Here is a 22,114-nt window from a genome sequence, read left to right as displayed (position 1 = left end):
GGAAACTGTAAGGCCTCATGCACACAACCGTATTTATGCATAGAGGTCTATTGTGCATGATCACAGTGGAAAATGATAGAGCAGTACCTTTACCTTCTAACATTGCTGCATGACCGCTAAGTTCCTAGGGACAAGAGTAGTGCTCACCCACCAAGGTCCAGCCCTGCAATTCGGGCCACAAATTTCCCCAGTCATGAGGCCAGTCAAGAAGTTTCTGTAACCGGAATCCTCTAAAAGATGGCTAGATACCATATTCTGACCCTTTGAAGGTGCCATATATTGTTTGTGCAGGACTCTTATTAAGGGAACCCTCCATTCACAGCTGATGCATTGAATAATACACGGTGCAGGACCTGGAGGGAGGAGTCGGACTCACTGTATTCCTAGAACCTGGAGTCCTGCTCCTCCCTCCAGGCCCTGCACAAGGTACAATCCAATGAATCAGCTGTGATTGGTGCTTTCCTTCAAAAGCGAAAACTAGGAAGCCGTTTTTTTTATTTTATAGAAATCAATAGCAGATATAAAATTTTGTAATATAATTCATCAACACGACAGAATAGAGGGTTAAAAATTAAATGCGCAACATTCCCACGCAAATATGCATCAAAAATGCAACAACCAAATCCGTGTTAAATACAACCATAAAAAACAATTGTGTGTACTTATATGAGTTTTTCTATGCGCATAACAAGAAAGGAGGCCATTGATAAGAAATATAAGAAGATCCCACAGTCCCGGTGCCTGGATCTATGAGTAATGTCCCTGGTGTATCAGGATGGACTGTGATGGGAGATTTTTTTTATACCGCCGCTTACGATTACGAGACGTTCTAAATAAAATAGTTACTTCCTACTTCTACCATTCTCCCCATAATCATCAGTCCGATCATGAGAAATATAACCAGCTAAGATCAAAGCATTTACTGCTTCATAGCAAGGATTATAATAACAACCATCAAAGAACAGTAGAGATTATCACTGGAGACAAGTTTGTGGACAAACATAACACACTGCTCCTAGATCCAGGCCCCATGACCGTCATCTTCTTATATCCATGGCCTCCTCCCTTCTAATGAGCCCCTCGTGTGTTAGATTCACAGGCTGTTACACTACCCCTACCACCATATGTTTCCTGATGAAATATCACACAGTGGGAGGGGGAAGTTCTCCTGTACAACCTGTGAAGTTACAGCACAAAGGTAAGTCTCCGCCCCCCAGAGCACTTATTAGCCTAATAATAATGGTTAATATTAGAAGGCCATTGGTTAATAAATATAAGAAGATTCCACAGTCCTGGTGCCTGGAGCTATGAGTAATGCCCCTGGTTTATCCTGATGGGAGATTTCTTTGTACATGAGATCAGAGATCCTATAATGCAGGGACACATTGGGGGTCATTTACTAAGGGCCCGAATCACTCTTTTTCTTCGGGTTTCACAAAAACTACGGGTTTGCGCCAAATTGTCCCGGGTTTTTGGTGCACGCGATCGAATTGTGGCGCATCGGCGCCTGCATGTATGCGACAGAAATCAGGCGGTGTGGTCGTCGGAAAAACCAACGGATTCGAAAAAACTGCGGTATTTAAAATAAAAAATTAAAAATTTGTCGCTTGACACGCGCTTACCTGCACCCTGGATAGGATGGTCAACTCCGGCGGACTTCAGAGCAGCAGCAACAGGATGGACATCGGGCGCACTATCTTAGTGAATCACCGGCAGACCCAAATCCTCAACGGAGAACGCACCGCTGGATCGCGACAGGACCGGGTAAGTAAATCTGCCCCAACGTTTTACTACCTCAGGTTACCGCACTGTGAACATCACCCGATCAGTGAGTGAATAGCGCAGCAGATCCTACATTGGCCGCTATCTTGGCCTTCGGTATTAGGTGGTGGAGTCTGGCAACACACATGTTCATGGTCACCATAAAGGGGTTGTCCAGAAATGGTTGACCAATCCAGGAGGAGGCCAACAGTATCTGATCAGTCAGGGACAGACAACCGGCATGAACACAGAAGCAGATGGCTCCGCGCTCTATGTAGTGGCCGTAAATTGTAATTACAAGCTCTGCGTCCAGAATAATGAATGGGATTGGTGTCTAGAGTTATGGCTGACACATTGCTCTGCACATCAGAGGGCGGCTGTACATAGCGGCTGTACATACAGACCCCTAGTCTTATTACCTTTTCCTCTAAATGCTTTTGTCCCCAGTCTGATAATAAATCCATCCTGGGAGCAGCGCAGGGACGTGGATTCCCCGGCTTCATACAAACGGCCTTCAGGTTCTTAGTCTTCGTCGCTGGTCTGCAGTTTCCTTCTCCACAGAGTCCTGAATAATGTGAACAGGAATAAGATGAGACACAAGGACACAACAGCCACATCCTAATCACAGGGATCATCCCACATCTATCATCCACTGTAAACCTGACGGGCAAGAAAATGGGAATTATTCTCACCGTTAATTCGGTTTCCATTAGTCCACCATGACGGCCCACCTGGAGGTTGACCCCTTGACCTCTGTAGGGACAGGAAGCAGAGAGGTTAAATTCCCCCCCCTTGCACTCACATACCAGTGTCTTCCAAATAATAACACCGGCAGTGGATGCAACCCCTTTATTGAATGTTAATTTCACATACACTATATACAGTAATATATCATTATAGCATAACAATATATATATACATATATTTCTAGGGGTGGGAAAAAATACACGGGCCGTCATGGTGGACTAATGGAAACCGAATTAACGGTGAGAATAATTCCCATTTTCCATATCGTCCCCCATGACGGCCCACCTGGAGATTTATCAAATAATTCCTTAGGGAGGGACTACAGTTTGCAAGACTTTTCTACCAAAGGCTAATTCTTTGGTATTCTGGATATTCAGTCTGTAATGTTTGGCAAAGGTCAATTGGTTCGACCAGGTGGCAGCCCTGCATATTTCCTCGATGGAAGCGCCCCTCTTTTCTGCCCATGTGGTAGCCATAGCTCTGGTTGAATGGGCTCTGACTCGCTCAGGAATAGTCAGATTCTGGGATTCATATGCTCCTTTGATGATCAGCTGAATCCATCTGGCTATAGAGGCTTTAGATGCTTTCTTCCCTTTGTTCTTGTTGCCGAACTGAAGGAGAATATTGGAATCTTGGCGCCATGATTCCGTGTTTTTTATATAATGCAGCAAGATTCTTCTGACATCCAAGGAATGCCAAGTAGCTTCTTTTGGAGATTTTGGATCCTGAAAAAACGATGGAAGGAAAATTTCTTGATTTCGATGAAACTCTGAAGAAACTTTAGGAACAAAGGTTTTATCAAGCCTTAAAGTAACTCTATCCTCAGAGATTCTCAAGTATGGCTCTCTAATCGACAATGCCTGAATCTCCCCTAACCTTCTAGCGGATGTTATAGCTATTAGGAAGGTCAATTTTTGGGTCAAGTCCTTTATGTTAGCATCTTCCATAGGCTCGAATGGTGGCCCAGTAAGGTAATTCAGAACTAAAGAAAGGTCCCATGATGGGATTTTCTGTATATAATTTGGTCTCAGTCTGGATGTGGCTTTTACAAACCTGCTGATCCATCTGTTATCGGCCAAGGGATGATCAAAGAAAGCGCTTAGAGCTGAAATCTGGACTTTGAGGGTACTGGTCTTCAACCCTTTGTCAAATCCGGACTGCAGGAAGTCTAGGATCTGAGAAATATTCGAAGATGTTTGGTTAGGTTGACTTGAACCACAAAATGACATAAACTTTTTCCATATTTTATTATAAATAGCAAAGGTGACTGGTTTACGACTTGCTTTCATGGTGGTTATTACCTTGTCTGAAAGACCTCTGGACTTTAGTAATGACCTTTCAGGATCCAGGCCGAGAGACTGAGAGACCGTGGGTTTGGGTGATAGATGGGACCTTGGGACAGGAGATCTTCTCTGACAGGCAGAATTATCGGTTCTGCTAGAGCCATTTCTTTTAGGGCTGGGAACCAGTTCTTTTTCGGCCAGTATGGCACTATTAGGATTACAGTGGCCTTGTCCGCCCGAATCTTTTGTATGACTCTGGAAATCAGTGGAATAGGAGGAAAAGCATACATAAGAGGAGCGTCCCAAACCTGATTGAATGCGTCCATCTGAAGGCCTGACCCGGTGCTGTCCAGCGAGTAGAAATTTCCTACTCTGGAATTGGTCTTGGTAGCAAATAAATCTATCGTCGGATGACCCCAAACCTTGGTTATCTCTTGGAATACATTGTCGTTCAGACACCACTCGTTTTGATCTAGGTGATTCCGGCTTAAGAAATCCGCCACCTTGTTGTTTTCTCCTCTTAGATGGATCGCTTTCAACGAGAGGATATATTTTTCTGCCCAGCAAAAAATCTTTTCCGATAACTCCAGGAGATCTTTGCTCCTTGTGCCCCCTTGGTGCTTCAAGTAAGCCACTGTTGTTATATTGTCTGAGTAGACTTTCACATGATGTCCTTTGAGTTCTGAGGCACTGTTTTTCAAGGTCTCCCATACCGCTCTTAGTTCTCGGTAATTTGAGGACCGATTTTGAATGGAGACAGTCCACCGACCCTGAAGAAGTTTGTCTCCTAGATTTGCACCCCAACCTGACCGACTGGCATCTGTTTGGATTACTTTGATTGGCCATGGATGCCAAGGTATTCCTTTCATTAAATGTGACATGTCTGTCCACCAATTCAGGAACATTTTGACTCTTGGAGGTAGTTGGATACTCTGGTCTAGATGGTGGGAGTTCTTGTCCCAAACCTCTAAAATCCAGCACTGGAATCTTCGAGTATGACTTTGACTCCATTGAACAGATTGTATGCAAGCCGTCATCTGCCCCAACATTCTCATGGCTTCTCTTATTGTGCAACAGTCTTGTTGTTGGAAGTGGTGTATCTTCTGAATGAGTCTGTCCCTTTTTTCGGGAGGAAGAAATGACATCTGTAAGGATGTGCTTAGAAGTGTGCCTAGGAATATTGTGTTTTTGCTGGGTGTCAGTTTTGATTTCTCCCAGTTTATGCACCAGCCTAGTTGTTGCAGGGTAGTAATCGTCAGATTCCTGTGCTGTATAAGTTCCCGTTCTGTCTGACCAATTATCAGTAGGTCGTCCAGGTATGGAATCACCACCACTTTCTTGGATCTCAAAAATGCCACTACTTCTATCATGATTTTTGAAAAGGTCCTTGGGGCGGACGAGATCCCGAACGGGAGAGCTTTGTACTGAAAACAAGCTGTGTTTCCCTCCGGAGTGACTACTGCAAATCTGAGGAATTTCTGAGATGGTGGATAGATCGGCACATGGTAGTATGCGTCTTTTAGGTCGATGGTACATAAGAACGCATTTGGCGGAATTAATGGGGTGGCTGAGCATATAGTTTCCATCTTGAATCTCCTGTAAAGAATATGCTTGTTCAGATTTTTGAGATTGAAGATTAGACGGAATGTTCCATTTGGCTTTGTTATGAGGAATAAAGGAGAATAATGACCTTTCCCTTGTGATTGTTTGGGTACTGGAGATATCACATCCATGGTCTTTAGCTTCAGGACCTCCTGCCATAAGCTGGAGGTTAGTGATTGCGACGGCTGTTTTGTTACTATGAAGTTGTTGGGAGGAAGAGAAGTCAGTTCTAACTTGTACCCGTCTAGTAGAATCCCTAAGACCCATGGGTTTGAGGTTATTTGGGTCCAATGGTGACGGAAATGGAGCAGTCTTCCTCCCACTCTGGCGTCATTGCTTTCTAAAGTTAGATGATGAGTTACTGGAGCTGAGTAGGAATCCTCTTCCTCTTCCACCTTTGGAATAACTCCATCTACCTTGTTTGCCTTTACCTCTGTATGGAAACTTCTTCTCCTTTGGGTCACGAAAGGATTGTTTCCTTTGACCTGTTCTTGTTTCAGGAAACCCTTTTTTACGATCCGCCGCTCTCTCCAGAATGGCGTCTAATTCTGCCCCAAATACATATTCACCCTGGAAGGGAAGACTACATAGTTTGGCTTTTGATCTGCAATCACCACTCCACTGTCTTAACCAAATGGCACGTCTTACTGAATTTGACAAGGCACTTTCTTTTGCGCTGAACCTTACTCCCTCTGCCGAGGCATCCGCAATAAAGGCTGTAGCAGACTTTAACATAGGAATAGTATCCAGCAGCATTTCTCTTGAGGTGCCAGTTTTTATGTGGTTCTCTAATTCAGATAGCCAGAAAAAGAGAGTACGGGAAACAGAAGTCGTAGCTATATTCACCTTTAAATTAAGCATGGCGGCTTCCCATGCTTTTTTCAATAAACTATCAGCTTTTCTATCCATCGGGTCTCTAAGCTGAATGGCGTCTTCAAATGGAAGATCAGTCTTCTTTGTGATTTTAGTCACCTGGACATCTACTTTGGGTGTAGCATTCCAGTTCTTTACTTCCTCTTCATCAAATATCAGACGATTTTTGAAATCTTTAGAGACAGAAATTCTATTTTCAGGCTCTCTCCATTCCTCCAATATCAATTCCTTAAGTGTATTGTTTATTGGAAACACTCTTTTCTTTTTCGCTTTAAGTATGCCAAATAGTTCATCCTGTACAGATTTTGCCTCCTCAATGTCTTCAATTTTTAACGTATCTCTGACCGCTTTAAGCAATGCATCAAGATTTTCTGATGCGAATAGGTATTTCGACTCCATTTTGGTAGCCGCTATAGATTGAGAAACATCCATATCTAAGGAAAAAGATGTACTAGCTTCCTCTGATTCAGCTTCAGACTCAGAATAGGACTCCATCACCCTGGGCCTTTTAGGTGGTACTATCTGGGGAATAATGGAAGCCACAGAAGCCGCCACAGATGTCTGGACTTCTCCCTTAATGAATGATCTCATCTCTTCCATAAAGGAGTATTTCTCTTCTTTGAGTAGACTGTCTAAACATTCTTTGCATACAGGTTTCTTGTAGTTACTTAAGAGCTTATTGAAACACATATTGCATCTGCGTGATTGTGCCTTCTTTTTCTCTAGCTCTTTTGTTTTCTCCTTCTCTTTAGATTCCTACCAAAAAGAAGGAGAACAAAACCAGATTTTGTAGACAGGCTACATGTAATGTGGAATTAAGAAATCCCAAACATACTAGACACCCCGAAACCACTCACAGGAGTTATAGGCGGGGGGGTCTGATACAATGATGTCCATTGCTGAGGACTCGGAGCTGCCAATTGTAATCTATGCATAAACATAACAAACGTTAGAATGTGCAATTACATAGCCGCAATATCATATAGATATATATGTGCTCACAATGGCTGACCTTAATAGCGTATATAAACGTGAAGGCTCAGCTAGAAATCCAGGCACCAGCTCTATATTCTAAAAAGACAATGTTTCTCCATTAGTTTTACTGAAAGAAAGCATACTCAATTCTTAAGGTAATGTACCTGTTCCACGTAGCGTGCACGGCTGATGGCGACAGAAGTATAGACCTCAGATCAACGTGAGAGCCCGCTTGATATTTCAAACATACTCACGCCGGCTTCTCGTGTCCGCGATACGTCACTTCCGGTGCGACACACTTTGGCCGGAAGTCGCCATCTTGGAACACCCGGAAGTGTTCCATTTTCCCTGCACGCGCCCGGGTGATGTTGGCTTCGCGGAGCCGTCAACAGAGCCGGTCGAAGGTCCCCTTCCAGGCAGGGGAAGGATGCGCTATGCACCGCTCGCGGCCCGGGACCAGGTAGGATGTAGGGACATGTCCCGCACCTATACTCCCCCCTGACTGTCCCCCTGGAGGAGACGGGGAGAGTTCTCTCCACTCCCTGCCCTGTGTAGGGACAGGAAGACACTGGTATGTGAGTGCAAGGGGGGGGAATTTAACCTCTCTGCTTCCTGTCCCTACAGAGGTCAAGGGGTCAACCTCCAGGTGGGCCGTCATGGGGGACGATATGGAAAGTAACAATTCTATTAAACAATAACCAATATGGAAGATTATCCACTGTTCTCAAAGTCCGCAAGATCCCAAATACCCGAATAACATCTCTGGTGCAACCGAGACTCATCCCCGCCCCCCCCCCCCTCCCGCTAAGAGACACTGACTCCATCCCCAATCCCGATACTTGTCCCCTCTCTATAGGGAAGGATCACGTCCCCTGAATGAACACCAAAGCAGTGACATCACTATCCAGGACCTGTCTGCAGAGAGACGCCGCCATATCTACAGCCCCTGGGGGGAGGAGGGGCAGGACTTACCTGGGACATAGACCACGAGCTGCTCCTCATCAGAATCTACAAAAAACATTAAGGAAAACCAAAATGTAGGAGAAAGTAGAAGTGTTCATGTATAGAAATCAGCACCTGTCACCTTCCCCGGTAGAGGGCGCAGTCTCTCTCTCCCCCCCCCCCCTCACATTCCCGGTGCAGGATACCCCCCCCCCCTCACATTCCCGGTAGAGGATACAGTCTCTCCCCCCCCCCCTCACATTCCCGGTAGAGGATACAGTCTCTCCCCCCCCCCCCTCACATTCCCGGTAGAGGATACAGTCTCTCCCCCCCCCCCTCACATTCCCGGTAGAGGATACAGTCTCCCCCCCCCCCCTCACATTCCCGGTAGAGGATACAGTCTCCCCCCCCCCCTCACATTCCCGGTAGAGGATACAGTCTCCCCCCCCCCCCTCACATTCCCGGTAGAGGATACAGTCTCCCCCCCCCTCACATTCCCGGTAGAGGATACAGTCTCCCCCCCCCCCTCACATTCCCGGTAGAGGATACAGTCTCCCCCCCCCCCTCACATTCCCGGTAGAGGATACAGTCTCTCTCCCCCCCCCTCACATTCCCGGTAGAGGATACAGTCTCCCCCCTCCCCTCACATTCCCGGTAGAGGATACAGTCTCCCCCCTCCCCTCACATTCCCGGTAGAGGATACAGTCTCTCCCCCCCCCCCCCTCACATTCCCGGTAGAGGATACAGTCTCTCCCCCCCCCTCACATTCCCGGTAGAGGATACAGTCTCTCCCCCCCCCTCACATTCCCGGTAGAGGATACAGTCTCTCCCCCCCACCCCCCTCACATTCCCGGTAGAGGATACAGTCTCCCCCCTCACATTCCCGGTAGAGGATACAGTCTCCCCCCTCACATTCCCGGTAGAGGATACAGTCTCCCCCCTCACATTCCCGGTAGAGGATACAGTCTCCCCCCTCACATTCCCGGTAGAGGATACAGTCTCCCCCCTCACATTCCCGGTAGAGGATACAGTCTCCCCCCTCACATTCCCGGTAGAGGATACAGTCTCCCCCCTCACATTCCCGGTAGAGGATACAGTCTCCCCCCTCACATTCCCGGTAGAGGATACAGTCTCCCCCCCCCCCCCCCTCACATTCCCGGTAGAGGATACAGTCTCCCCCCCCCCCCCCCCTCACATTCCCGGTAGAGGATACAGTCTCTCCCCCCCCCCTCACATTCCCGGTAGAGGATACAGTCTCTCCCCCCCCCCCTCACATTCCCGGTAGAGGATACAGTCTCCCCCCCCCCCCTCACATTCCCGGTAGAGGATACAGTCTCCCCCCCCCCCCCTCACATTCCCGGTAGAGGATACAGTCTCCCCCCCCCTCACATTCCCGGTAGAGGATACAGTCTCCCCCCCCCCCCTCACATTCCCGGTAGAGGATACAGTCTCTCCCCCCCCCCCCCTCACATTCCCGGTAGAGGATACAGTCTCTCCCCCCCCCCCCTCACATTCCCGGTAGAGGATACAGTCTCCCCCCCCCTCACATTCCCGGTAGAGGATACAGTCTCTCTCCCCCCCACCCCCCTCACATTCCCGGTAGAGGATACAGTCTCTCTCCCCCCCACCCCCCTCACATTCCCGGTAGAGGATACAGTCTCTCTCCCCCCCACCCCCCTCACATTCCCGGTAGAGGATACAGTCTCTCTCCCCCCCACCCCCCTCACATTCCCGGTAGAGGATACAGTCTCTCTCCCCCCCACCCCCCTCACATTCCCGGTAGAGGATACAGTCTCTCTCCCCCCCACCCCCCTCACATTCCCGGTAGAGGATACAGTCTCTCTCCCCCCCACCCCCCTCACATTCCCGGTAGAGGATACAGTCTCTCTCCCCCCCACCCCCCTCACATTCCCGGTAGAGGATACAGTCTCTCTCCCCCCCACCCCCCTCACATTCCCGGTAGAGGATACAGTCTCTCTCCCCCCCACCCCCCTCACATTCCCGGTAGAGGATACAGTCTCTCTCCCCCCCACCCCCCTCACATTCCCGGTAGAGGATACAGTCTCTCTCCCCCCCACCCCCCTCACATTCCCGGTAGAGGATACAGTCTCTCTCCCCCCCACCCCCCTCACATTCCCGGTAGAGGATACAGTCTCTCTCCCCCCCACCCCCCTCACATTCCCGGTAGAGGATACAGTCTCTCTCCCCCCCACCCCCCTCACATTCCCGGTAGAGGATACAGTCTCTCTCCCCCCCACCCCCCTCACATTCCCGGTAGAGGATACAGTCTCTCTCCCCCCCACCCCCCTCACATTCCCGGTAGAGGATACAGTCTCTCTCCCCCCCACCCCCCTCACATTCCCGGTAGAGGATACAGTCTCCCCCCCCCCCTCACATTCCCGGTAGAGGATACAGTCTCCCCCCCCTCACATTCCCGGTAGAGGATACAGTCTCCCCCCTCACATTCCCGGTGCAGGATACAGTCTCCCCCCTCACATTCCCGGTGCAGGATACAGTCTCCCCCCCCTCACATTCCCGGTAGAGGATACAGTCTCCCCCCCCCTCACATTCCCGGTAGAGAATACAGTCTCCCCCCCCCCTCACATTCCCGGTAGAGTATACAGTCTCCCCCGGTCACGCACCCCGGTGCAGGATACCGTCCTGGCTCCAATACGCCGCAGCTCCTTCCCCAGCAACATCCGCCATCTTCAAACACCCGCCACCCCCGGCGCCCCAGCAACCAGCTCCAAGCCACACCCTTCTCAATCCCAGTGCCCTCATTGGGTACTGTCCTAACCAGACTCTTTCCCATTGGTTCACAGTTTTGTCCCATATCGCAATAGGAACTCAGACGTTAACGACGTTTCGCTGTCTGCGCAATGATTCTCGGGAGTTGTAGTTCGTTGTGTTATAATCTTCTCTAGAAAGAGAGCTCGCTAAACTACAACATCCGGCATGCAATGCTCCGTCAGCTCTGACAGGGCGAACACTACATTTCCCATGGTCCTCCAGCAGAGGGTTGTGTATCCTGGTTACAGCGGAGGAGGCCGCATTGTGCGGTGCCGGGTGACTCGTACCGGACCATGAGGTGCCGGACCATCCTTTATTTACATTTCTGATGCAGAGAGTTATTCACTGACTCTTAAATAAAAGTCTTGAAATACGAGCTCCAGGCACCAGGGCTGTGTTCAGACTATGCGGTAGTGTTCTGCGGTTTTTGACCCTAAACAAAGTTGTTGTTTTTTTCACCTATAAGACAAGAGACAGAGAGGGGTTTGTATTTTCTGACTCCTCTCGGTTTTTGGGGATCGGAATTGGGGATATTCCTCCATTACTGATAATTCTCTGCTTCTCTCTAGGTCCAGATGGGAGAAAAGAGCGAGAAGGTCCTGGCAGCGCACACTGAGAAGATCACCCTGGGGATCAGCCGGATACTGGGTGCCAGGGGCGGGAGAGGGGCGCAGCGCTTAGATACAGCAGCGCTGTGCAGGGGGATACATGTGTAATGGCGGCTTAGATACAGCAGCGCTGTGCAGGGGGATACATGTGTAATGGCGGCTTAGATACAGCAGCGCTGTGCAGGGGGATACATGTGTAATGGCGGCTTAGATACAGCAGCGCTGTGCAGGGGGATACATGTGTAATGGCGGCTTAGATACAGCAGCGCTGTGCAGGGGGATACATGTGTAATGGCGGCTTAGATACAGCAGCGCTGTGCAGGGGGATACATGTGTAATGGCGGCTTAGATACAGCAGCGCTGTGCAGGGGGATACATGTGTAATGGCGGCTTAGATACAGCAGCTTGTCACATGATGTGTCGCCCTCTGGTTTGTCAGATGTTTATCACATACAGAGATACAAGTGCAATCATATTATGGGGAACAGAAGCTTTTATTGTCAGGTGGGAGGAGTTACTGCAGCGGGTCAGTATCTGCAGGACCTCTCCTTCTTCTCCAGGACCTCTGCAATTCTCCCCGGCAGCTCTCACTCACCTCCTGCACCAGATCCTGACTGATCGCCGTCCATTCCTGCACTATCACTGCTGCATTCTGTCACAATGTGTTGGGTTTTGTTTGTCCCCCGTCTCTTGGTGATTGACCACAAGTTCTCAATGGGATAAGATCCGGGGAGTTTCCGGGCCATGGACCCAGAATCTCTGTGTTCTGTTCCCGGGCCATGGACCCAGAATCTCTGTGTTCTGTTCCCGGGCCATGGACCCAGAATCTCTGTGTTCTGTTCCCGGAGCCATGGACCCAGAATCTCTGTGTTCTGTTCCCTGCACCATTCAGTTCTCCCCTTTATGGCCGGTGCTCCATCATGCTGGAGGAGGCTCTGCTCATCACCATCTGCTCCTGGAGGGTTGGGAGAAGCGGCTCCTGGAGGACATTCTGCTCCATTCTTTATTCATGGAGGCGTATTTAGGCGATTCCCTTGGCTGAGAAGCCGCCCCCCCCCCCACATGAATGGCTGCAGGAGCTTTACAGGTGCAGGAGACAGGACTGGGGGCATCGCTCACCTTGTCTTCTCCCAACAATCGGAAAGGGGAATCATCAGAGACAATGACCCCCAGTCCTCAGCGTCCACTCCCTGCACCTCCTGCAGAATATCCGTCTGTCCCCCAGTCCTCAGCGTCCACTCCCTGCACCTCCTGCAGAATATCCGTCTGTCCCCCAGTCCTCAGCGTCCGCTCCCTGCACCTCCTGCAGAATATCCGTCTGTCCCCCAGTCCTCAGCGTCCACTCCCTGCACCTCCTGCAGAATATCCGTCTGTCCCCCAGTCCTCAGCGTCCACTCCCTGCACCTCCTGCAAATTATCCGTCTGTCCCTGATGGTTTCTGGAGAGAAGCGGCTTCTGTGCTGCCCTCCTGGACACCAGGCCTTGCTCCAGGAGTCTCCGCAGTGTCACAGTGCGTGCAGATGCCTCACACCTGCTGCTGCCATTCCTGAGCTCTGCGATGCTGGGAGCCCCATCCCCAAGCTGAGACACTTGTAAGAGACGCTCCTGGCGCTTGCTGCTCCTTCTTGGGCTCCTGGAGCCTTTTTGGTAACAATGGAGCTTCTCTCCTTGGATTCCTTGATGATGCGATAGATCGGTGACTGAGGTGCAATCTTTCTCGCTGCGATACTCTTCCCTGTTCGGCCAGTTTTGTGCAGTGCAATGATGACTGCACGTGTTTCTTTAGAGATAACCATGGGTAACAGAAGAGAAACAATGATGCCAAGCACCAGCCTCCTTGTAAAGTGTCCAGGGGTGTGATTGTTACTTACTCCTGACAGATTGTCCCCCAGCCCTGTCCCCATCAGCCCCCGCACCTGTGTTACTGGAGACATCACTGACACCATGGCAGCTGCTCCGCCTAAGGCGCCTGCAATGAAGGGGAAATGTGTTTTGGGGGAAAAAGTTCATTTTCTAGGCAAATATTGACTTTGCAATTAATTGCTGTTAAGCTGATCCCTCCTTATAACATTCTGGAGTATATGCAAATTACCATTATAAAACCTGATGCCGGAGACTTTGTAACAATTAACATTTGTATCATTCTCAGAACTTCTGGCCATGACTGTATGTGTTGTAAATCCCTCTACAATTGCAGCTTAGATACATTAGATACATCAGGGGATCGTCGAGCTTCAGCTTTGAACTTTTGTCTTCTTACTTCTCAGAGTCGTCTCCAGGGGTGACAGAGGTGAAGATTGAGGAGAAGCCTCCTGCAGAGCGTCGCGCCTTAGTCTCCTGGGAGCAGGTGAGTGATTGCACAGCACTTACTTTATTATACGTTATTCTGTATCTCGGAGCTGCAGTCACAAGTCTTCTGGCTTCGGAGCTGAATTCCCTGAGCAATCACATTTTTTTAGAAAAGAGATTCTCAATAGATGATATTTTAGTCTGCAGAGACTTGGAAGGTTCTAGAGAGCCAGCAGGGGGCAGCAGCATCTCACAGGGAGGGGAAGATTCACTTATTACAGTATATAATATACAGCAGCAGCAAGAGAAATGAGCAGATTGTACAAAGTGTCCTATCTGCAGGCAGCATGTTATAGAGCAGGAGGAGCTGAGCAGATTGTACAGAGTGTCCTATCTGCAGGCAGCATGTTATAGAGCAGGAGGAGCTGAGCAGATTATACATAGTGTCCTATCTGCAGTCAGTATGTTATAGAGCAGGAGGAGCTGAGAAGATTGTACATAGTGTCCTATCTGCAGACAGCATGTTATAGAGCAGGAGGAGCTGAGCAGATTGTACATAGTGTCCTATCTGCAGGCAGCATGTTATAGAGCAGGAGGAGCTGAGCAGATTGTATATAGTGTCCTATCTGCAGGCAGCATGTTATAGAGCAGGAGGAGCTGAGCAGATTGTATATAGTGTCCTATCTGAAGGCAGCATGTTATAGAGCAGGAGGAGCTGAGCAGATTGTACATAGTGTCCTATCTGCAGGAAGCATGTTATAGAGCAGTAGATTTATATCTGTAAACATGAGAATGTAAATGTTATATTCTATAAGCTGCTGCTTATAGGTCACGTTGTGTCTTGTTGCTTGTAATGAGGAATAATCACCATTTTCTTGTCTAGAAACACTCCTGCACATTACCAGAAGATCTGAGGAACTTCTACCTTATGACTGACGGCTTCCACATGTCCTGGAGTGTGAAGCTGGAGGGTGAGTCCTCGCTCCTTCCTTTCATGTAGGGCGCAGCAGGAGATGTGTCACTGCCTAATATTTTAGATTTGCCTTTCAGAAGTCATCAGGTTCCACACTAAGGTCCTGCCGCGATCACACAGTAAAATTATCAGCAGGTGTAATAGGGTCCTGTGCCCCCCTATACCTCTTACAGGACCCTTATTGATGTCTTGCAGCAGCTCCGGCAATAACAGTTTTTAGAAAATTCATTGTGTCTCCTGGGAACAATCACAAAGGTGCAGAAGTTCTGTCAGATGCGTTTTTTACCTGAATTCCCTGAGAAATAAGGAGTAACTTACACATGTAGCATTTTCCAGTCTCAGTCCAGTAGACGGGGTATATACACACAATGCAAAGGACCGTATGAGCGCCCAGAGGCTGCCAATACAGGTCACTGCTGTGGGGGATGAGGAAGAGTTACTTATAATAGTTAGTTATACTGGTTTATACCCCATCTACAGGATTGGGGATCATTCTCTAGTTGCTGGAGGTCTGAGCAGTGGGTCACCCATGGATCATGATGACGGGGTCCGCTGTACCCCCTAATCATCGCAGCCGATATTTCCATCTAAGCCATAGATGGTAAATGAAGTCGCTCTAATGATTTGGGGTGTAACGTGCCCATTTGTGATCCATGGAGGCCCCACCAATCGCCCCCCTATTCTGTGATGTTCCCGGAATACCCCTTTAAGAGTAAAGATCTGCATTGGGGGTGTCCAGACATGACTTTGATTTAGCCACCAAAAATACCAAATATGTCCGGCTGCTGCGGTCATTTCCGTTACGTTTTTGTCATAAAAGCTCATTACCTCGGGGCAGTGACGTGTATAGTTACAGATGCAGATAGTATGAAGTTCAGCGCCACATCTGGGGGCAATACACGAAGTGAAAGTAATGGCTACGGGTCTGGAATATCGTGTCATTTCCTATAACGTGGTTGTTACAGTATAGGGAACCACATGCGGACCCACGTACAGGCGCCTCATACCTCTCCCTTGTGTCTCCCACAGATAATCCGGTCCCAGTCGGTTCCATGGTCATCAATAGCATTTCCAACCTGATTCACCTGAAAGGTTCCTCATCCTACTCCCTGCCCAACTCCCCCTCACTGGCCGACCTGGAAGACGACTCCGATGAGGAGGGTACGGAAACTGTCACAATTGTACATAGCGTCGTGTCTGCAGGCAGCATGTTATAGAGCAGGAGGAGCTGAGCAGATTGTACATAATGTCCTATCTGCAGGCAGCATGTTATAGAGCAGGAGGAGCTGAGCAGATTGTATATAGTGTCCTATCTGCAGGCTGCATGTTATAGACCAGGAGGAGCTGAGCAGATTATACATAGTGTCCTATCTGCAGGCAGCATGTTATAGAGCAGGAGGAGCTGAGCAGATTATACATATTGTCCTATCTGCAGGCAGCATGTTATAGAGGAGGAGGAGCTGAGCAGATTATACATATTGTCCTATCTGCAGGCAGCATGTTATAGAGCAGGAGGAGCTGAGCACATTGTACATAGTGTCCTATCTGCAGGCAGCATGTTATAGAGCAGGAGGAGCTGAGCACATTGTACATAGTGTCCTATCTGCAGGCAGCATGTTATAGAGCAGGAGGAGCTGAGCAGATTATACATAGTGTCCTATCTGCAGGCAGCATGTTATAGAGCAGGAGGAGCTGAGGACAGTGTATATAGTCCAACTCCTCCTCAGACAACATGTCTGAGGGTTCTTACTTCTGTACCTTCCACCATTAATCAGTATGGGGATCACTTGAACCCTTCTCTGGTTGCAGTAGTAGTCATATTGTCATGTGGATCCTCCAGTGTCTCATTGGGTCTGAAGTACAGAACCAGCCTCCAGCGGTCCCATAGCGGATAACCAGATGGGCTGCGCATAGTGACCTGTATGTGATGTAATGTGTGGAGTTATATTCCCGGAGTGCAGCTGGACTCGGTGTCCTCTCACTGCTGTATTACTGATCACCAAGACCCCACAAAATATTGCCTAAACACCTCCAGGTGTGTCCCCCTCTTCTCAGCCCTTTAATTCCCTCATTTCCCCTTTAAGGCCTCCCGGATAAGCCGCACTTTGACTCCAGGAACGTGATCTTTGAGCTGGACCCATGTGATGGAAACGGGAAGGTGTGTCTGGTCTACAGGAAGCACCAGCCGGGTAAGGAGTGGGCGAGCCACAGGGGGCGCCACTGGGTGTATTGTGTCTTTACACAGAGGAGGGAGGACGAGGAGCTGCTGGGTCCATTGTGACGGTTCTCCGGGTTCTGTTTGTATTCTGTTTGGACTGGAACATCAGTAACACCTGAGCTGCTGGAGGGAATCACGAAAGGAGCGGAGGGGGGGGGGTACATCATGTGCTCCTGTGTAGTCCATGATCACGTGTCTCCTCCAGCGCCTCCCTGTGTAATGTCATTGTATTACATGGTGGCGCTGGTTCTCTGTACTAACTTTATTTGCCTTTATTCCACCAGGGGAGGCGACTCCTGATCCTACAATCTGGTTCCTGGACCGCGCGCTCTACTGGCATTTCCTTACAGACACATTCACAGCTTATTACCGGGTCCTGCTCTGCCACCTGGGGCTCCCGCAATGGCAGTACTCCTTCACCAGCTACGGACTGAGCCCCCAGGCCAAGGTCAGAGGTCATAGTATTATCAATGACAAGTTACCATGTACTGTATATACACTCACCGGCCACTTTATTAGGTGCACCTGTCCAACTGCTCGTTAACACTTAATTTCTTATCAGCCAATCACATGGCGGCAACTCAGTGCATTTAGGCATGTAGACATGGTCAAGACAATCTCCTGCAGTTCACACCGAGCATCAGTATGGGGAAGAAAGGTGATTTGTGGCCTGTGAACGTGGCATGGTTGTTGGTGCCAGAAGGGCTGGTCTGAGTATTTCAGAAACTGCTGATCTACTGGGATTTTCACGCATAACCATCTCTAGGGTTTACAGAGAATGGTCCGAAAAAGAGAAAACATCCAGTGAGCGGCAGTTCTGTGGGCGGAAATGCCTTGTTGATGCCACAGGTTAGAGGAGAATGGGCAGACTGGTTCGAGCTGATAGAAAGACAACAGTGACTCAAATCACCACCCGTTACAACCAAGGCAGGCAGAAGAGCATCTCTGAACGCACAGTACGTCCAACTTTGAGGCAGATGGGCTACAGCAGCAGAAGACCACACCGGGTGCCACTCCTTTCAGCTAAGAACAGGAAACTGAGCCTACAATTTGCACAAGCTCCTCGAAATTGGACAGTAGAAAATTGGAAAAACGTTGCCTGGTCTGATGAGTCTCGATTTCTGCTGCGACATTCGGATGGTAGGGTCAGAATTTGGTGTCAACAACATGAAAGCATGGATCCATCCTGCCTTGTATCAGCGGCTCAGGCTGGTGGTGGTGGTGTCATGGATCCATCCTGCCTTGTATCAGCGGCTCAGGCTGGTGGTGCTGGTGTCATGGTGTTGTTGCTGCCCATGTCCATCCCTTTATGAGCACAATGTACCCTGTAACATCTGATGGCTACTTTCAGCAGGATAATGCGCCATGTCATAAAGCTGGAATCATCTCAGACTGGTTTCTTGAACATGACAATGAGGTCACTGGACACAAATGGCTCCACAGTCACCAGATCTCAATCCAATAGAGCATCTTTGGGATGTGGTGGAACGGGAGATTCGCATCATGGATGTGCAGCCGACAAATCTGCGGCAACTGTGTGATGCCATCATGTCAATATGGAGCAAAATCTCTGAGGAGCTTCCAGCACCTTGTGTACCTTATGTATCTATGCCACGAAGAATTGAGGCAGTTCTGAAGGCAAAAGGGAGTCCAACCCGTTAATAGCATGGTGGACCTAATAAAGTGGCCAGTGAGTGTATATTCTATATGTTCTGCATCCTGTATTATACCCCAGAGCTGCACTCACTATTCTGCTGCTGGTGCAGTCACTGTGTACATACATGACATTACTTATCCTGTACTGATCCTGAGTGATATCCTGTATTATACCCCAGAGCTGCACTCACTATTCTGCTGCTGGTGCAGTCACTGTGTACATACATGACATTACTTATCCTGTACTGATCCTGAGTTATATCCTGTATTATACCCCAGAGCTACACTCACTATTCTGCTGCTGGTGCAGTCACTGTGTACATACATGACATTACTTATCCTGTACTGATCCTGAGTTACATCCTGTATTATACTCCAGAGCTGCACTCACTATTCTGCTGCTGGTGCAGTCACTGTGTACATACATGACATTACTTATCCTGTACTGATCCTGAGTTACATCCTGTATTATACCCCAGAGCTGCACTCACTATTCTGCTGCTGGTGCAGTCACTGTGTACATACATGACATTACTTATCCTGTACTGATCCTGAGTTACATCCTGTATTATACTCCAGAGCTGCACTCACTATTCTGCTGCTGGTGCAGTCACTGTGTACATACATGACATTACTTATCCTGTACTGATCCTGAGTTACATCCTGTATTATACTCCAGAGCTGCACTCACTATTCTGCTGCTGGTGCAGTCACTGTGTACATACATGACATTACTTATCCTGTACTGATCCTGAGTTACATCCTGTATTATACCCCAGAGCTGCACTCACTATTCTGCTGCTGGTGCAGTCACTGTGTACATACATGACATTACTTATCCTGTACTGATCCTGAGTTACATCCTGTATTATACCCCAGAGCTGCACTCACTATTCTGCTGCTGGTGCAGTCACTGTGTACATACATGACATTACTTATCCTGTACTGATCCTGAGTTATATCCTGTATTATACCCCAGAGCTACACTCACTATTCTGCTGCTGGTGCAGTCACTGTGTACATACATGACATTACTTATCCTGTACTGATCCTGAGTTACATCCTGTATTATACTCCAGAGCTGCACTCACTATTCTGCTGCTGGTGCAGTCACTGTGTACATACATGACATTACTTATCCTGTACTGATCCTGAGTTACATCCTGTATTATACCCCAGAGCTGCACTCACTATTCTGCTGCTGGTGCAGTCACTGTGTACATACATGACATTACTTATCCTGTACTGATCCTGAGTTACATCCTGTATTATACTCCAGAGCTGCACTCACTATTCTGCTGCTGGTGCAGTCACTGTGTACATACATGACATTACTTATCCTGTACTGATCCTGAGTTACATCCTGTGTACATACATGACATTTGTACATCCTCTATCGTACTCCAGAGCTGCACTCACTATTCTACAGTAGATTGGTGTGCCTGTGGATTGTGTGCAGTATGATTATGATGATCTCTATCACATATAAGGAGAGGCAGGAGACGTTCCCCTTATCTTGACCTTCAGTCTTTCTTACAGCAATGGATGAACATGTACAAACCCATCACCTTCAGCCCCCTGCAGCTTTCTGAGGACCCAGACTCTTTCATTAACAAACTGGACCCAAACAAGATTTTCAAGGGCAAAAACAAGACCCCAGTAACAAAAAAGAAGCTGCCAGGACCCCCGAAGAATCCCCCATCTACCTCCAAGAGACCAGAGCCGCCCGGTGCCCCGAAGAAGTGACCCCCCCCCCCCCGGCCCCCCTGTATGCAGCACCGGTCCTATGTGTTCATACATGTACATACATTGTCATTACTGGAGGAAATGGTTTTTGTTATTTATTTTATATTTAAATTGTATCAGAATGACATTCTAGAGCAGTGATGGCGAACCTTTTGGGGACAGAGTGCCCAAACTACAACCAAAATCCACTTATTTACCATCAAGTGCCAACATGGCATTTTAAGCAGTAACTTATTGCTCCCTGTTGTTCCACATCTGTCAATCGTATCGGCCCCGGAGGCCACCAATACAGTTGAAAGAAGGAGGGCAAATTCAGACTCTCATTATAACTTCTCTCCAGGGCTTCTCTGTTGAGGAAGAATAGTGGGTCCAGAATGAGAACCTCTAAAGATAATGCAGTTCTCTCCTGGAGTGATGGTCTGAGTGCCCACAGAAATGGCTCTGAGCGCCACCTCTGGCACCCGTGCCATAGGTTCGCCACCACTGTTCTAGAGCAATGAGATGCCAAAATAAAGAATTGTGTTTTGCATGAATGTGAGATATAACGAGTGCGCATCATTGAGCTGAGCAAAAAAAAAAGCATCAAATTGTATATTGTTTGTGTAATCAAAAGTTCTGCAATTTTTAAAAAATACTTTCTGTATGCGTTCCTCTTGGTTTTTTTTTTTATTTTTTTTTTTTAGATCACTGCTTGTTTACAATCGGAAGCTTCATTGTTTACTCCCTATGGAATTAAACGGGTGCCTGTCCATGTAATGTCACACAGGTGCACTGCCCGTTATATCCCTGGTCATGTGATGTCACACAGGTGCACAGCTTGTTATATCCCTGGTCATGTGATGTCACACGGGTGCACATCTCTTATATCCATTGTCAAGTGATGTCACACAGGTGCACAGCTGGTTATATTCCTGGTCATGTGATGTCACTCGGGTGCACGGCTCATTGTATCCCTGGTCATGTGATGTCACACAGGTGCACGGCTTGTTGTATCCATGGATATGTGATATCGCACAGGTGCACGGCTCATTATATCCCTGGTCATGTGAGGTCACCCAGGTGCACGGCTCATTATATCCCCCGTCATGTGATGTCACACAGGTGCACGGCTCATTATATCCCTGGTCATGTGAGGTCACCCAGGTGCACGTCTCTTATATCCCTGGTCATGTGAGGTCACACAGGTGCACGGCTCATTATATCCCTGGTCATGTGATGTCACACAGGTGCACGGCTCATTATATCCCTGGTCATGTGATGTCACACAGGCGCACGGCTCATTATATCCCTGGTCATGTGATGTCACACAGGCGTACGGCTCATTATTTATCTGGTCATGTCATCTCACACAGGTGCACAACTCGTTATATATCTGGTCATGTGATGTCACAAAGGACAACCTCAATATATAAAATCTCACCCCTAATCGCTTCCAAACTCCTAAGTAAATGAGCTGAGAAGAATCCTATTTTGTCCGAAATGAGTCACTTATAGAGGCTGGAGGGAGTGCGCTATAGACCTGGAGATCCAGGCAGTTAAAAACCTAGTTAAAATTGGATCTTTATCTTTACAATGACACTAGAACCAGCTGCTATAGTTCTATATGGGCATCTGAAGTGGGAGAATAATATGAGTATCCTCAGATAAACGC

The 22,114-nt window shown here is 48.3% G+C and overlaps 2 protein-coding genes across 5 annotated transcripts in view; one reads left to right on the top strand and one right to left on the bottom strand.

The window, feature by feature from the left end:
• KIAA1328 (KIAA1328 ortholog) overlaps window positions 1-11,059 on the bottom strand; it is an 82,354-nt gene extending 71,295 nt beyond the window's left edge. The window contains exons 1-3 of one of the 3 annotated variants that reach the window (XM_072132834.1): window positions 10,826-11,059; window positions 8,214-8,249; window positions 2,181-2,326 (exon numbers count right to left, since the gene is read on the bottom strand). In XM_072132834.1, coding sequence (XP_071988935.1) covers window positions 2,181-2,326; window positions 8,214-8,249; window positions 10,826-10,964 — 321 coding nt within the window. In that variant the 5' untranslated portion in view covers window positions 10,965-11,059. Of the gene's footprint in view, window positions 1-2,180; window positions 2,327-8,213; window positions 8,250-9,047; window positions 9,087-10,825 lie in introns of those variants that run through there. The other 2 variants (XM_072132835.1, XM_072132836.1) reach the window with 2 other exon arrangements.
• Window positions 11,060-11,132: 73 nt separating this feature from the next.
• Window positions 11,133-20,598, top strand: TPGS2 (tubulin polyglutamylase complex subunit 2). 2 transcript variants are annotated; one of them, XM_072132839.1, is made up of 8 exons: window positions 11,133-11,271; window positions 11,543-11,621; window positions 13,849-13,928; window positions 14,754-14,841; window positions 15,873-16,004; window positions 16,928-17,032; window positions 17,346-17,509; window positions 20,257-20,598. In XM_072132839.1, the coding sequence occupies exons 2-8, from the start codon at window positions 11,549-11,551 to the stop codon at window positions 20,461-20,463; spliced, it is 849 nt and encodes a 282-aa protein (XP_071988940.1). In that variant the 5' UTR covers window positions 11,133-11,271; window positions 11,543-11,548; the 3' UTR covers window positions 20,464-20,598. The 2 variants fall into 2 exon arrangements, with proteins under 2 accessions (XP_071988940.1, XP_071988938.1); XM_072132837.1 differs by having other exon boundaries at window positions 11,133-11,456.
• Window positions 20,599-22,114: the final 1,516 nt, after the last annotated feature.

The sequence above is a fragment of the Engystomops pustulosus genome, chromosome 1 (assembly GCF_040894005.1).
Source record: "Engystomops pustulosus chromosome 1, aEngPut4.maternal, whole genome shotgun sequence".
Classification (NCBI taxonomy): Eukaryota; Metazoa; Chordata; class Amphibia; order Anura; family Leptodactylidae; genus Engystomops; species Engystomops pustulosus.
The sequence above is the reverse complement of the archived record's forward strand: the minus strand, read 5'-3'. Positions and strand labels throughout refer to the sequence as shown.